The following is a 16,453-nucleotide window of genomic DNA, read 5'->3' on the forward strand; positions in this document are numbered from 1 at the left end:
TTGTCAATGAAGAACCTTTGATGAAATTTTTTTTTTAAAGAGACTTTTTTCAAGGCTGACTGGAGGCCAGGTTGTTTCTGATAGCTACCTGGTTTAACAGCTAACAACAGTTAGCTACCTGGTTTACATTGGAGAATTGCATTTCTCCCCCATCTTTTTTTTTTTCAGCAACGCTTTTTCTGTAGTGTAGCACAGGAACTGTAAAAACAGCGTAATAAATAAAGAAGGAGTCACAGATTTTATGGTGCAGAAAGCATGCTTTATTTCAAATGAACAATTCTCAAGGAGGTTCAACAGCTAATAAGCTCTATTACTACATTAGGAGAACTAAAGCAAATTGAAGTGCAGGGCGGTATTTAATGTTGGAGCAACAGTTTGTTTTCAAACTGTGGTTCATTGCTTAGTTGCCCGGAAGCGACTACAGGGTGTCTAATTCTACCACACATACTCAATCACTGCACCCTATGAACCTCCGAGATGGGGTACTGCTGCTGCACTTGAATACCTAAATAGCTTTGTTGATTAAGGGGATGGCCAGGTGATGTTACTTTTTCAAAAGCTATTCAGGCAGTCAATATGTCAGAAACAGTACACACTGGATGAACAAAGTGCTGGCCGCTTGCACTTTGTCCAAAAATTGTCAGTCAGGTATGGAAATAATGACATAATCAGATCCAATGTAAAACATTAAAGCAATGCTTACAGGAGGGTAATTGCAAACATCACCAATGCCTTACATTTCTGATTCAACATAAATATTTGTGCATGTATGAAATACTACGCACAGTATCATCTCATAGGTGTAGGTAGTCTTCAACAGGGAGACTCTCTACCTGTTGAGGCATTCTTAGACATCAACAATGAGTTGAGGCGCAGAAATTAGTTAAATGTTGAGCAGGGTAGTCGTTTGCTAGGAAACTTTCTCCTGCCAACTGTTAGTTCCAAAAGTTACGTTTCAAAATGTCATAAAATAAATGGTACAAAACTTTATAACCGTTAACTTCGGCTATATACAGTATGTACATGTCAGTGAAAAACGTGTTTTAAATTCTTAAGTCAATAATGACTATAAGTCATAATGTATAGCTCTGGACTTTGTCTCATTCAGGTAGGTAAAAAAATATTTTTTCTTTTCATATTTACATAATCAGATATTTCAGTCCATATATGAATCACTTGTAAAAAAACAAGTGTAAATAATACATATCGAACTCTCTAATGTGATCGAATATTAATATTCACAGTGGCAGAATCGGTACCAAATTCATTTCCTAAATTCAGGGTGTAAAGTCCACCGTCGTTCTTCTGGACATCCATGATGATCAGAGTGGTTAGATCTTCACTGGTTTCAATGTGGAATCTGCCTTGCTGGTCCTGACTGGTTATTTTTCTCCCTCTGCAGTACCATGTTATTTCAGGAGCAGGGTCACCCGAAAAGGCACAGGACAGTGTAAGAACTTTTCCTTCATCAATGCTGATATCGGATGGGAGAGCTTCAATTTTAGGTGGTACTCCTTCATAAAACAGGAGAAGAAAAACCAAGTTAGTCTGATTCCACTAAGCCATGCAGCAGCTTCACTCTGAGGACTACTTCAGGATAGCTGAAGCACTAACTCTACCAATAATTGTAATGCTCACCTCTCAGACCTGATTTGAGCATTTTACTAGTTGAACTCTCCAGTTGAGCCATACTAGATTTCCCCATAATACTGCTGGAGCTCATCTCTACAAAGGATTCTTTCATGGAGGACATGCTTTTGGCAGACATGCTTTCAAATTTCATTTCAGTCATGCTGCTACTGCTGAAACTGCTGAATGAAGCCTCTTGTTTAGAAGAAGCCATTTGAAAGGACTGAGAAGAAAAACTTTCGTGCATGCTTGCGTCGCCACTGGTCTTCAATACTACCTCTTTTGGAGGTTCTTCAATTAGAGCTGAGGAGCATTGCAAACATAGAAGGAAAAACCAACAACATCACATTAACGAACAAAGTCATGCGGTTCTCTGTGGTTAATTTTACAGAAATGAAGAGACAGCATACATTGCTTTCAACGGCAAAATGCAGTGGAGTATAAAATTGTTTTCAATCATTTGGTTCAAGATGTCTAAGTCACAAACAGTAATTTAGAAAGGAAACAAGTAGGCAATGGAAGGTACTGGTATGTATGAGCTTGAAGGAAAAACATACATACTTAAGAAAAAACAGGTTATCACACTCTGTTTATTAGAACCATTAGACGTTAGAATTAGACACTGAGAAATTGTGTGTTCAGTTCATGTTTGTAGAAGTTGTGAAGCATTTCCAAGTTCTTACAAACATGGAATAGTAAAGTCTGTATTTCACTGCATTGTTCTGTAGTTATAAAAGGCAACAGAAAAGCTAAATCACTGCAGCTTTGCCTTAAACCCAAACACAGTCATACAAGCAAATCATAGCCACCCCTTGATGCTAGGAGCTGGGATATGGTACAACCAATAAAATACTAAACCCAGTTCAGTCAAGTTGCCATAAAAAATTTTAATTGCGGAATTTCTTTGTTTTATCGGAACAGATTCTGCTAGTAAATGACGAAACAGTAATTACCAGCACCAAGGGTTTAACATACTTATCCTAGAATGAATGCTCAAATACTCATAGCTTTCTCTTAACATGCATCTGTTGATATAATAAAGCACGTATGTGCTCCTCTGTGAGTGTTAAAAAGATTTATAATGCTGTTTTAGTTCTGTATATATAAAATACAACAGAAAAATCAACTTGTTAAAATACCTAAGTCAACATTATCAGTTACTTTTATCATAAGTCATTTTAGTAGACACATTACAGCAAGAAGTTGTGATTATTCTGAACACAAGACCTGGAGAACAAACTTACGGAGTACAGTCAAAGATGCTGTGGCAGAGCACTGCCCATGGTAATTTTTTGCCTTGACTGTGTATTTTCCAGTGTCACTCACTGCTGCATTTCGAATCTCAAGAGAATATATATTTTTAGAGCGAGTTACTCTGATATGCGATGAAACTGCAATCTGAGGAAGGAAAAAACCCGATTTAATTAAGATCAGGTTTATGAATAATTCTATTTTTTCAAGTAAATATATTAAATGATTACTTACAGGCTGATTATTCTTTAACCACTCAATTTCAGGAGAAGGATCCCCAGAAACTTCACAGGTGAACAACACGTCTTGTCCTTCGTTGACATTTTGAGACTTAGGCTGCATGATGAATGCTGGTTCATTGGAGCGCTCTTTAGAGAAGGTCAGAACATACTGGCATTTAATAATGCCTTCATCAGTTTTACCCTCACAGGTGAGTATACCTTCTTCTTTACTACTGGCCTTTTTGATAGTTAGTGTGTGATCACTTCCAGAAACACCGTATCTGTAATCCTCTGAATTTCTCAGCTCCATTCCATTCAGCACCCATTTTACTTCAGAGGCACCGGGAATGTTGGCCTTCAACGTCACTTTCTGCCCTTCAGATACTGTCATTTTAGTTGAAGAAGCTTTAATTTCTGCTTTCACTTGCTTGACATCTTCAGTAACAACTGACTTTTGAATGACTTCTTGAACTGCGGATTTCTCTTCAGTTGCCACTACTTTTTTCTTTTGGGTAGAAACTGTAAGCAACTCATCTTCTTTCTGAACTGATTTATGAGATTCAGATACACTTCTTACCTGGGAATGGATATTTTTAAATACTTGGCCAGTGAACTGGAAGTTAGTTTTTGAAACACCTCCTTCCCCAATAATTTCACAGGTGTATTCTCCTTTATCAGATTCCATGAGCTCATGGATTTTGAGCTCATAAGTGCCATCTGCTGAATAATGAAACTTGAAATGATGGTCTTCTTTCAGTTTTTTACCATCCTTATACCAAGCCACTTCTCTGACACTTAAAACATTGCTTTCAACTGCACAGGATAACTTTACCTTATCTCCAAGAGCTTCTGCTTTCAGATGCTGTTTTATCTTTGGTGGAGAAGCAGCTGGTAATTGTACTTTTTCTGTTGGTACTGTTTTGTCTCCAGGTGGTGACTTAGCTTTAGGGGGACTGCTGATGGGTTCAGGAGATTTCACTCGTTTAGGAGACTTAACTGGCTCTGGAGACTTTACACGAGGCTCAGGAGATTTGATCCTTGGAGGTGATGTAATTGTTTTCTCAGGAATTTTTGTTCTTTGAATGGTCAAAGTAAAATGCGCTTCCTGTCTTCCTTCAGAGTTTTCCACTACAACAGTGTAACTCCCTTCATCTGACATCTGGACTGAAGAAATTTCAAAGGTAGACTTGTACTGTGTTCGTGTTACTTGGAAGCGCCTTGAAGAAACAATGGGTTGACCTGCACGGAACCAGGTTATTGTTGGTGCTGGTTCACCATCAACATCACAGGAAAATCTCGCAGTCTCCCCTTCAGAAACTGTGATTGATCGTGGCTTTGTAAGGATTGTTGCTGGTAGAGTGCTTTTAAACGCCTTGTGTACAGTCCTTTCTTCCAATGATTTTTCTTCAGCTGCAGTGACTTTTTCTTCAGAAGCAGCGTAGTGTTCATAGGATAAAAGTGATTCTCTTGTTGCTGACATTTCTGATTTGACCTCTCTTACTGAGGAACTTGCTTCTGTAGCAGATGCTTTCTTAAATGAGGAGATTGCATATGCCTCTGTTTTTGTCAAGTCAGGTAAAATTGCCCTTGGTACTTCTTCATCTCTCCTCTGGGAAGAGTATGTAGTGTAATCTCCTCCAGTAACATCCAGCGTTGCATAATCAGAACATTCTCCTTTGTAGTTTGTGCATACAGCCCGGTACGTTCCACTGTCATCAATGTGGCAGTCAAGAATCTCTAGAGTTAACACACCACTGGTATTAGTAAAGTGTATCTTACTGCTCTCCTGGAGCTCAATGCCATTATGGTACCATTTCACTTCAGCAGTTGGTTTTGACTGGACATTTAGAATAAACCTGGTATTATGGCCGCACGGTACCCGGTGTGAACGCATTCTCAGAGTAATGCGAGGAGCATGGTCAAGGGTGAAAGGTTGCTGGGTCAGAACTTCATATTTCCTTTCCATAGTTTTTTGAGTTTTCAAAGCAGATTTCATAGACTCATATCTAGAAAATATATCAAATCTTGCCATCCTCTCAAACCGTGAGAGAGATCTTTCACTAGAAACTGGGCTAGGTGAGCGTGGTCGAGTTCTCTCTGGTGTTGGGGATCTTCTCTCACTTTCTTCAGGAGGCCGTGAGCGAGGTCGAATTAATTCAGATACAGGACGCATCAACTCAATGTAAGTTGGAGAAAGGGATCTTCTTCTCCTTAATAGTCTAGAGGGAGGTGAAAATTCCCTGTGAACATGTTGTACCATTTCTATTTCTTCTTCTTCTTCTGATGCGATCTCAGTTATTTCTCTTTCCCTCCTTCTCCTGAGTCTACTCTTTTCTTCTTCTGCCATATATTTGAGCTCACTCTTGTATTCAGAGAGTCGTTGAGCAGTGCCAACAGGACGGAGCAATTCTTCATCCTCCCTCTCATCCATTATTCTTTGCTTTTGTTTAGGTGGTCTGTAGGCAGCCCTGTCATGGCGTTGACGAAGTTCTGCATAGCTTGCACTGGTCTCAGCTTTAGTTGGGATGTGATAGCTTGAATACCTCAGCTCTCTTTTTCTTTCTTCCTCTGAACTGACCTGTGCTCCTGCAGTAGAATACCGAAGGGCAGAGAGTTCAAAGCGTGGGGGGCTTCTACTTGGTGGGGAAGCAGAAAAGCCTAACTCCAGCTCTTCTTCAAGGCGCAGTCTTTCCTCTTCAGTTCTCTTCATGGCTAAGTAGTCGTCTATAGGCATAAGCAATTCCTCATCAGACAAGTCGCCAAGCGATCGCCTCCTTGGCCTATAGTAATATTCATACTCTGGAGATGGGGTACGCCGACGGGCTGGCCTCACAATTTCAAGATCATCTTGTGTTAGCTTTGGTATGCGCCACTTAGGCTTGTACTGGTCAGAAATACGTGGCAGTGGCATCACGTAAAATTGTTCCCACCTGGAAAGACGTATGCGTTTCTGGCGTTTCTGAACAGTCCTCTCAAGTTTTCCTGGCATTTCATACTGGTCTCGCAGCCTCTTGTACCACTTCATGTCTGACAGAGGCACATAGTGTTTAATATTCTGATCTTCCTCAAGAGCAGCATGTTTGCGAGGCTCTGGGACCTCGTATGGCATGCGAAGTCTTCTTTCCTCCTTCTTTTCTTCTTCTTTCTTAATTTCATATTCACCTTTGACAGTCTTCGAGCTAACAGCTGGTTTATATAAAATAGCAGCTTCTCTGAGAGCCTCTTGTGCAGTTTGTGTCAGTGGAACAGCTTCAACCCCAGCAAGGATTTCTGCCATTCGTAGGGTCTTGTCAATTTGCCTTTGTACATGCTTCTCCCGCTCTTCTTCAGTCTTGTACTCACGCTTGACATATTTCAAGCGTTCAACTTTTAGATAAGCCTGACAGCTTGTAGATCCAGCACTGTTAGTAGCTGTAACTCTGTAATAGCCACTGTCTTCTGGTAAAGTATCTCTGATATGCAAAGCATAATAATCTAAACCTTCATGAATTATATCAAAGTTGGGACCAAAGGATAGAGGTTGACCATCTTTCTCCCATTTCAGCGTTGGTTTTGGTACACCAGATACCCTGATCTCAAAACGGACACTTTGGCCTTCTTGACATTCAGCATTTGCCAGCAGTCTTTTAAACATTGGCCTGAGTGTGGCATCTGCTGGAGGTGGGTGTGGAATCACAGTCAGCTTAGCTTTGCAGCTGTCTTCACCAAATCTATTGCGTGCCACTATACTGTATTCAGCATCATCCTCTTCAGTGACATTATTGATGACTAGTTGATAAAGACCCTTGTCTGATTCAAAAGTATACTTCCTGTCATCATCACCAGGTTTGATTTTCTGGCCTGATTTGAACCATGTTAAGCGAGGTTCTGGGTGAACTGTTATAGTGACTCCAAACCTGACATTTTCTCCGACATATGCAGTGCGGTTGTACAAAGGCAGAGTAAATTCTGGTGGATGCTCTAGTAGTCTCATAGTATCAACCCGTCGTTTCACTTTTCTAACAGTTCTGCATCTGTAGTGCTCAGAAATTTCCCTCACACCTTTAACAAAAAGTTCTGCATAAGAGCTGTCTTCACCATAGTCATTTACTACTTTGCATCTGTAGGTACCATCATCTGATTTAGAAACATCTTTGACATACATGGTTGCCACGCCTTCTTCATATTTAATTTCATATTTCTCATTGCTTTCTAATTGTCTCATGCCAAAGTACCATGTGACTTGTGTGGACTCATCATAGTTTTCAATCGTGCATACATATTTGGCGTGCCCTCCTTCTTCTGCAACATTATGCTTTATCTGCCCAGCAATAGGCCCAATGTCTATTGGAGCAACTTTGACTTTAGCAACTGTTATGCCTTTCTGGGATCTAATTGCGCCTCCACAGGAAATGCGGGCTACTGACACAACTGTGTTCCACTCCTTCTTTACTAGAGTTTGGTAGTAACGCCTGTGCCTCAGGGTCTTGATGGCTTTAGTGCTGGTCTTCTCTGTCTGCTGTTTTAGCCACACATGATTAAGAGCTTCAGCAGCTGTCATCCGAGATTTTCTTTCTTTTACTAGTAGACGATCAATGAAGTCCATGGCCTCGACGCTTATGTCTTTGAATGCTTCATCATCAAAGCTGTATTCAGCATTTAGAATATTCTCAATAACTTGTTGGTTGGTTTCAGCAATGAAAGGATTAAGGCCACTGAGAAGTATGTATGTTAGAGCACCAACTGACCACATGTCAGTAGCTGTGCTGACCAAATCATGGTGATGTACTTCAGGTGCATAATATTCAGGGGCAGTGAACTGGAGTCTAAAGCTGTCTCCAGGCCTCAATTGTCTGGCTTGACCAAATTCAACAATTTTAACTACAGAGCTTCTTCTTGTGAAGTAAATAATATTGTCTGGTTTAATATCAAAATGTCCAATGCTATTGCGATGTAAAAATTCTAGTGCATCACAGACCTGGCGCACATAACTTACTATTTCTCTTTCATTAAGTTCAAATGAAGGTGTGCTGATTCTTTCAAAGATGTCAACTCCAGAAATGAATTCAAATATCATGACCAGTTCTTCTAGGCTCTCAAATGATTCATGAAGATACAGGATATTTTGGTGCCTAGCAATGTTTAGAATGGAAATTTCTTTCTTTACCAAAACTTGGTCAGCGCCCTTTACTTTGACAAACTTGGCCAGGTAAGTCTTTTTTGAAACTGCCTCAACACAGCGGTGTGCAATGCCAAATTGCCCACGTCCAAGCTCTTCTGCGATCATATATTTGTCATATAGTTCTTTTGTAGAACAGTGAGCTGCTTTAGCTGTTGTGACTTCTCTGGTCTCATCAACTTCTTCATCATAGTTCATTACTCTAGTCTTATCTTCCTTTGTTACAACTGGATCAGTGGGTTCAGAAGGCTGACTTTGGCCAAACTTGTTTTCTGCAATTACACGGAACTGGTAGGTGGTCTTGCCAAATAGGTTCACCACTGTGTATCGTGTATCACGAGCTTGTGCAACACGAATCCATCGCTCTGCTGTTGTAGCACGTTTCTCAACAGTGTAGTTTATGATCCTGCTTCCACCATCTGTAGCTGGTTCATTCCAGGTTAAGTTGACTGAATCCCTTGAAATGTCAGTTACCTTTAGACCTCTTGGTGGATCAGGCACATCAGCCACATCTAATTCAACTGTTTTTTGATCGATTCCAAATCTGTTTTTGGCACAAACGATGTAAAATCCTGCATCTTTTCTGTCAACACCATTTGGGAAAACAAGAGATGTGAATGATCGCGTAACAATGACTTGGTAGTGTCCATTAGTATCAATGAGATCTTGTCCCTTCTGCCATGTGATCACGGGGGTAGGCTTGCCACTGAATGGAATCTTGATGCTCACTACTTCCCCTCGGAGGGCATGAACAGCTCCCATGCCTTCCAGGTTTTTGGGCAAGTGAATCTTTGCAGGAACTGCAATAGAAAGAGGAAGAGAAAACAACATGTGACCAAAAGCACATGAGAAGAGTACCTATAGTCTAAATATTCAAAGCTGAAAAAGAATTTGTCTTATTAAGACCCTTCATTCACCTTCAACATCCAAAGAGGCAGTGCCAGACACAGATCCTCCTTGGTTGGTAGCTCTAACTTGATATACTGTGGCATCATCATCTGTTACATTTGTGATGACCAGCTGGTAATATCCACCCTTGAATTCCTGTATCTTGATCTTTTCCCCATCTGGCATAATTTCTTTGCCCTGTCTGTACCACTTGACAATTGGCTTAGGATGACCGGTGACTTTGCAGACAAACGTGGCGTTAGCTTGGAATTTCACATTCAGATTCCGTAGTTCTTCCTTGAAATGTGGAGCTTTAATGGGTACATCAGATTTTGGAATGACTGGTTGGGATACCTCACTCCACTCACTTTCACCACCAAGGTTTTCACATTTTACACGGAACTCATATTCAAGACCTTCAATAAGATCTTTCACAGAGTAGACTGTTTCACGGATTTCATCTGTTGTTACAGAAATCCACTTGTTTTGTTTTTTCTCACGCTTCTCAAGATAATAAGTTCTAATCTTTGCACCGCCGTCACTTGCAGGTGGCTTCCATGAGACAACACAGGAATCCTTTGTGATAGCACTTGCTACTGGCTGGCCAGGTTGCCCTGGTTTTTCTGTAAAGAATAAAAAAGTTCAAAAATTGTAGTGAGCTTGCCTTACTAATTAAATATAGGATGTGCTGGTTTGACTGGGGTAGAGTAAATTTTCTTCCCAGTGGCTGGCATGGGGCTGTGTTTTGGATTTGTGCTGAACACAGGGTTGATAATATAGAGGCATTTTTGTTATTGCTGAGCAGGGCTTACATAGGGCCAAAGCATTTTCTGCTTTCTGTACTGCCACACTGGCAAGGAAGTTGGGAGCTGGGAGTGCATGGCAGAATGGGAGGAGACACAGCCGGGACAGGTGACACCAGCTGACCAAAGGGATATTCCAGACCATATGACATCATGTTCACCTGCCTGCCCATGGGGAGCAGTGAGCTCATGTCTTCTTTTGCTTTGCTTTGCTTGTGTGCACGGCTTTTGCTTTCCCTATTAAATTGTCTTTATCTCAACCCACAGATTCTCTAGCTTTTTACCCTTCCAGTTCTCTCCCTGATCCAGCTGGTGGGGGAGTGAGCAAGCAGCTGCGTGGAGTTTGGCTGCTGGCATACAGGAAATGATACTTTGGCCTCCACTTACCAAATGGAGGCTTTATGAAAACCACTGATGAGACCTCCAGTGCTTCACTAATGCCATATGTATTCTGAGCAGAAACACGGAAATAATAGCCTGCATTTTCCGTTAGGTTAACAATTCTACAGGTTGTGCCTGAAATGCTTGAAGATACAAGCTGCCATTCTGTTCCTTCCTTGGCTTCACGTTTCTCTATGATGTAGTTGGTTATCATAGCACCTCCATCATCCTCTGGTGGTTTCCAGCTTATCACCACAGAATTCTTCAGTATAGACTCTATAACAATTGGCCCTAGTGGTTTGTCTGGTTTATCTGTACAAGAAAAAGCACAACATTTTTAGTTCTTTTTCCAATCAATATTTGAGAAAATATTCTTCAAAAATACTGAAAATAAAATTAATTACCTTGTATTTCCACATTAAGTACAGTGTCAACCGTTCCAAATGTGTTACTGAGTTGTACTTTATACTTCCCAGCATGAGTCTTGTGCTGGACATTCTTAATAGCAAGATGAGTATAATGTTCTGTGTTCTCAATAGTAACCGTTTCTGATCCTCTTAAAGGTTTGTTGCCGTGGAACCAGGTTATTGCTGGTACTGGTCGGCCAATATACACAACATGAAGGCGGAGGGTGCCACCTGCACCTGCATAGTATTTTTCTTTCAATGGGAAGCCAGGGTGGAACTGGGGAGGAGCCTGCAATAATAGTTTGCCACTAGTTTCAATTTCTCCGACGTCATTGGTAGCCATACAAGTGTAGAGACCTTCATCCTCTTGTTCATCTGTCAGTACTGTCAGTGTATGATTGCGTCCATCAGATGACATTTTGTATTTTCGGCTTTGCACCAGTTCTTTGCCGAAGCGGTACCATTTAATATCAGGCAAGGGTCTCCCAACAATCTGGCATGTGAGCTGAGCCGCCTCACCCAGTTTAGTTGTAACATCCTGCATTTCTTTTTTGATGGCAGGTGCTTCTCCAGCTATGACAAAGAAAATCATGAAAATAATGATGATTATTATCAAATTTTTCTCTCATAATGTATTACTGGAAATTAATTTTCATTTATACTTCTTCTTCTTAAACCTGAAAGACTGTTCTTTAGAACAGTCATGTTGGCAAATAACATGTAAAACAAATAGGCAGCATGTTAAGTGCAGCACCATGGTTTACGAGACACAGAAAATCACAACAATATCATAGCAAATGTGACAATATGTTTTTTGCTTACATGTTAATTTAGTTTTCACTGCCATAGCAGTCCTCCGTGGTCTGCTGAGGCCAGTCTGATTTTCTGCAAAAACACGGAACTCATATTCTGTAGCCTCTAGTAAACCTCCTACTGTAAACTGCCTGTCCTTGATGCGTTCCTTATTGCATTTTTTCCAGGTGCTTTCTCCAGACTGGCGATATTCAACCCAGTAGCCAAGGATCTCTTTGCCACCATCACTTTCCGGTCGTTCCCATTCTAATGTAATGCTGTCCTTAGATATAGAAGTGATCTCAATTTCTCCCGGTTGGCTTGGTTTGTCTGAAAATTAAAAGAGATACAGAAAAGAAATTTCTCTCTAAATGCCACAAAGTTGCTCTTCACAAGATCTGTTAATGCAGACGTTTTCTTACCAAATGGATCCTTGCATACAACTGGTTCAGAAGCAGGACTTGCTTCACTTTCACCAATGTCATTTTGAGCAATGATACGGAATTGATATTCAGCATCTGGAACAAGTCCTGTGACTGTGTACATTGTAGTAGTAATCTGTGTCTTATTATGCCGGACCCATTTTTCTGTAGATGTCTCTTTACGTTCAATGTAGTAGCCAGTTACACGAGAACCACCATCATCTTTAGGTCTGGACCAGGACAAGTTGACAGAACTCTTTGTAACATCAAGCACTTCAGGTGGATTGTTTGGAGGCTCTGGAGGATCTATTAATAATAATAGCAAAAATAATAGAAACAATAGTGACATAGCATTAAAACTTTTGCATTTATTGTTGCACTTTTAGATCATAATGTAGTAACTAATTTTCTGTTTGTTTGTTTGTTTGTTTGTTTTAAGTCTAAGAAGGAACTTACTTAGAGGTGTCTTTGGTACTGCTGGTTCTTCAGATTTGAGAGATTTGCTAATGCCGAAATGGTTTTCAGCAGAAACACGGAAGTGATATTCCACATTTTCTTTGAGCCCTTTCACCACCAGTGATGTCCCTTTCACTCTGGAGTCAACGGTGTACCAGGCAGTCTTTGGTACTTCTCTTCTCTCAACAATATAACCTAGGATATCTGCACCACCATCATCTGTAGGAGGTCTCCAGCTTACTCTGACAGAACGAGCTTGTATATCATCATACTCCAGTGGCCCTTCTGGAGGATTTGGAATGCCAATCACTCTGACTTTAATATACACAGCTTTTTTGCCACACTTATTTTCAAGTGCCAAATCATAGGTGCCTGAATCTTCTCTTTCTGCATCTTTGATCACAAGTTCTGTGTGAGTCTCAGAAGTCGCAATCATGGCCCTCTTGCTGATGTCCTGTCCTTCTTTTGTCCATTTGCATACTGGGATGGGCTTGCCCTTAATGGGTATTGTAAGCCTGATTACTCCACCTTGTCTCACCATGAGACCTTCTTGGTATTTTTCATCAAGTTCATAGTCAGGATATTCTGTAAACAAAATTGAGATGTCATGCTATGTCTGTTTTACAGATAATATCATACCTGTTTTAGGCAAATATTTTTTTAGGACAACTTTCAACAGAATTTAAGGCTTGAAGTGTCTTACCAAGCATTTCTGTTATTTTGACTGTTCCTGGCACTTCAGCAGGTTCTCCTGGCCCACCAGCATTACAGGCTAGCACACGGAATCTGTACTCTGCACCCTGGGGGAGATGTGTCAAGGTGTATTCACGAATCTTGGTTGGCGTAGTATTGCATTTGGTCCATTCAAATTGATCAACCTTCTGCATCTCAATTAAGTAACCAGTAACTTTAGAACCACCTTCATCTTCTGGTGGACTCCAGGCCAGGGAGACAGACGTTCTTGTAGTATCAGTGACTCTTGGATTCTGAGGTTTACCTGGAGGAGCTGGAAGAGAAGACCAGATAGGTTGTAGGGGTTTTTTTTAAATGAATATTTAAAATATTAAACAAATGCTAACTTGCAACATATGATCTGTAATAAGTCTATAATCTATTTATATAGGAAAACTTGAATGAAAGATTTTTACTAATATTTTCTCTGTTTTCTCCGGTTAGAATCTTATTTAATAACACATCCAGATAAATTTCTGAGTTAGAAAAAAGAGTAAATTTTACTAGTGTCATCCCTTTTTGCCATAATGTTCCTAATGTATGTAGGAAAGTACTTACCAATTGGATCTCTGGCAACAGCAGACTTGGAAGGATGGCTGGGTTTCCCAGTGCCTCTGGCATTGATTGCTGTGACTCGGTGTTCATATTCCAATCCTTCGACCAACCCAGTGGAACGGTAACGAGTCATAGTAACTGGGACTTTATTTACACGGATCCATCTATCTGCTCTAACTTCTTTGCGTTCCACGATATAACCAGTGATCTGTGAGTCACCATCATCTTCTGGAGGATACCAAGTTAATGTCATGCCATCTCGAGAGATATCAAACACTTCTGGAGTGCCAGGAGGACCAGGAATACCTGTAAAACAGGACACAGAATTAGTGAAGAAATCAAATTATTTCTTTGATTATCTTTTTATCAGCAGATATCCTAAGTACTTTACAAATTAGGTCAGCAAAATACTCCTGGCTTTGTAATGGGGTAAAGCAATTTTTCAAGACTAATAGTAGACATGAGCAGAAAATCCAAGTTTGCGATTCACATTTTGTGCAGTTCATCTATCTACATAGATTTATGAATGGCATTTTTCACCAGAAATATAACAAGATTACTGTGCATCAGACGGTAGCATTTTACTTGGCAAAAGGAAGTAGCAACATCCAAAAAAATATAATCTATGCATGGGTATATAAGCCCATTTAAATATATATTTTTATTTTTAAAGTAGAGAATAAACAGAATTTCTGACTTACGGATTCTGCTCTTGCATTCTATAATTTCAGACTGTAGGTAAGATCCGATTCCAAAGCGGTTTGTAGCAGCTACACGGAACACGTATTCTGCACCTTCAACAAGTCTGGTGAACTTAAATGTTGTTCTAGTTACTGACTCTGAAACTGGCAGCCATCCAGGACGGTGAGCGTCACGCTGTTCTACCACATATCCACTAAGGGTAGCTCCACCATCCAGTTCAGGTGGATCCCAGGAGATGGTTACATAATTTGAATCAACTTCATCAATTCGGATAGGTCCAGTAGGTGGTCCAGGTTTGTCTAGGAATTAAAAAAGAAAATTAAAAAACAAGTGGAAAAAAGGAATCATATTGCTCATGTAAAAGTTCAAAGTTCAAATGGAGAATGATCATGGACATTTATTTTAATGAATTCTTACCAAGGATTATAACCTTTAGTGTATCGGTAACTGTTCCAGTTGTGTTCTTCAGTTCAAGTGTATACTCTCCCGTGTCATGTATGGTGGTCTCACGCACAGTTAATTTAGTCATTTTGGCAACAGTCTCCACTTTAATGCGTTCTGATTCTTTTAGTTTAGAACCAGCAAAGAACCAAGATGCAGTTGGAGGTGGTCGTCCTTCAATTGGAATGGCTAACTCAATGGGCTTGCCGGCAGGTACGTGAATTGTCTTCTGAGGTATTCCAGCAAAGTCAATTGTTGGTAGAACTAAGAAAAGAAATTAATTTATATTAAATTTATATTAAATTGATTTTAAATACTTGTTTTATAAATATTCATTTGGTGTAAGCTTCACCCTATTATTTGCAACAATGGACACCTACCTTTTTGGTCTTGGACTGTTACTGCAGTGACAGTCTCTCGTGGTTCTGACACGCCTTTCTGATTCTGTGCTCTGACCCTGAACAAGTACTGTTCGCCTTCATTGAGAGAGATAATTGTATGTTCGTAGACAGTAGGCTTCAGTGTCACTACCTTCAACCATCTTTCTGTTCCAGCTTTGCTGGCCTCAATGACATAGCCTGTCAATCTGCTGCCACCATCATGGAGTGGTTTCTCCCATGCAAGAGTAACAGTTGATTTAGTGGTGTCAATCACTTCGAGTTTTTGTGGTACCATGGGGACATCAGATACTAGTACTGCATCAGATGTTTCACAAGCTTCACCAATGCCATAAATGTTTTCTGGAAGTACTCTGAAATAATACAAAGCTCCTTCTAGAAGTCCAGTAACTCTATAAAATGTTTTGCTGCATTTGGTAGTCACAGTCTTGTAAGCTCTCATGGAAGCTTCACGTTTCTCAATTATGTAATTGTTGACTGGGGCTCCACCGTCAATGTTTGGAATATCCCAAGTAAGTGTCACAGAATCTTTTGATGCTTCCTTAACTTTCACTGAAGATGGTGGACCAGGTGTATCTAAAACAAAAAACCCAACAAACATTTTTTTTTCTTTTGGATCCTTTCATTTTACAGTCAATGACTGCTTCTGCATATAACAAAAATTCTGTGATTTGATTTAGAAACTAGCACAGCTTCAGACACAATGTATTTTTCTTTGTTTCTCTGACTTCTCAAACATGTTCTTTAAACTTCTCATATTATTTAAACTGCAAACTTCCTTTGGAATTCAATGACACTTATTCCAGAACAATGAGCACGAAGAGTGGTGGAATGCCCATATAAAATTGTAGCAGTACTTACCATACACTTTCACAGAAATAGTTGCAGATTTTTTTCCTGATTGATTTTCAGCCTCGATGATGTATTTTCCAGCATCATACCGATTAACTTTGTCCACAATAAGCAGAGTGTAGCTGTCTGTAGTGTCAATAATAGCTCGACTTACAAGGTCAATACCCTGCTTGCTCCATGTGATTACAGGAGCAGGTCTGCCAGATACAGAGACCATCAGGCGGAGGGAACCACCAGCTCTGACTGTAACTGTCTTCTTCAGATCATCAGCAAGCTCAAGCTCAGGTATTTCTGATGAAGGGTATAAGAAACATGGAATTAATTATTCTTTTAGTAGTTCTAAAGGAAAACATAGTTATTCCTCA

The 16,453-nt window shown here is 40.1% G+C and overlaps 1 protein-coding gene across 1 annotated transcript in view; it reads right to left on the reverse strand.

Moving 5' to 3' along the window:
• Positions 1-237: 237 nt before the first annotated feature.
• TTN (titin) overlaps positions 238-16,453 on the reverse strand; it is a 106,816-nt gene continuing 90,600 nt past the window's right edge. The window contains exons 125-140 of the mRNA XM_027896710.1: positions 16,098-16,379; positions 15,219-15,812; positions 14,815-15,102; positions 14,397-14,696; positions 13,699-14,001; positions 13,112-13,414; positions 12,409-12,993; positions 11,953-12,258; positions 11,561-11,860; positions 10,736-11,311; positions 10,338-10,643; positions 9,177-9,770; positions 3,115-9,059; positions 2,874-3,027; positions 1,639-1,932; positions 238-1,514 (exon numbers count right to left, since the gene is read on the reverse strand). Coding sequence (XP_027752511.1) covers positions 1,216-1,514; positions 1,639-1,932; positions 2,874-3,027; positions 3,115-9,059; positions 9,177-9,770; positions 10,338-10,643; positions 10,736-11,311; positions 11,561-11,860; positions 11,953-12,258; positions 12,409-12,993; positions 13,112-13,414; positions 13,699-14,001; positions 14,397-14,696; positions 14,815-15,102; positions 15,219-15,812; positions 16,098-16,379 — 11,429 coding nt within the window. The 3' untranslated portion in view covers positions 238-1,215. The remainder of the gene's footprint in view (positions 1,515-1,638; positions 1,933-2,873; positions 3,028-3,114; positions 9,060-9,176; positions 9,771-10,337; positions 10,644-10,735; positions 11,312-11,560; positions 11,861-11,952; positions 12,259-12,408; positions 12,994-13,111; positions 13,415-13,698; positions 14,002-14,396; positions 14,697-14,814; positions 15,103-15,218; positions 15,813-16,097; positions 16,380-16,453) is intronic.

Source organism: Empidonax traillii, unplaced genomic scaffold (genome assembly GCF_003031625.1).
Source record: "Empidonax traillii isolate 1590-97213 ecotype Southwest subspecies unplaced genomic scaffold, ASM303162v1 scaffold513:size879593, whole genome shotgun sequence".
NCBI lineage: Eukaryota > Metazoa > Chordata > Aves > Passeriformes > Tyrannidae > Empidonax > Empidonax traillii.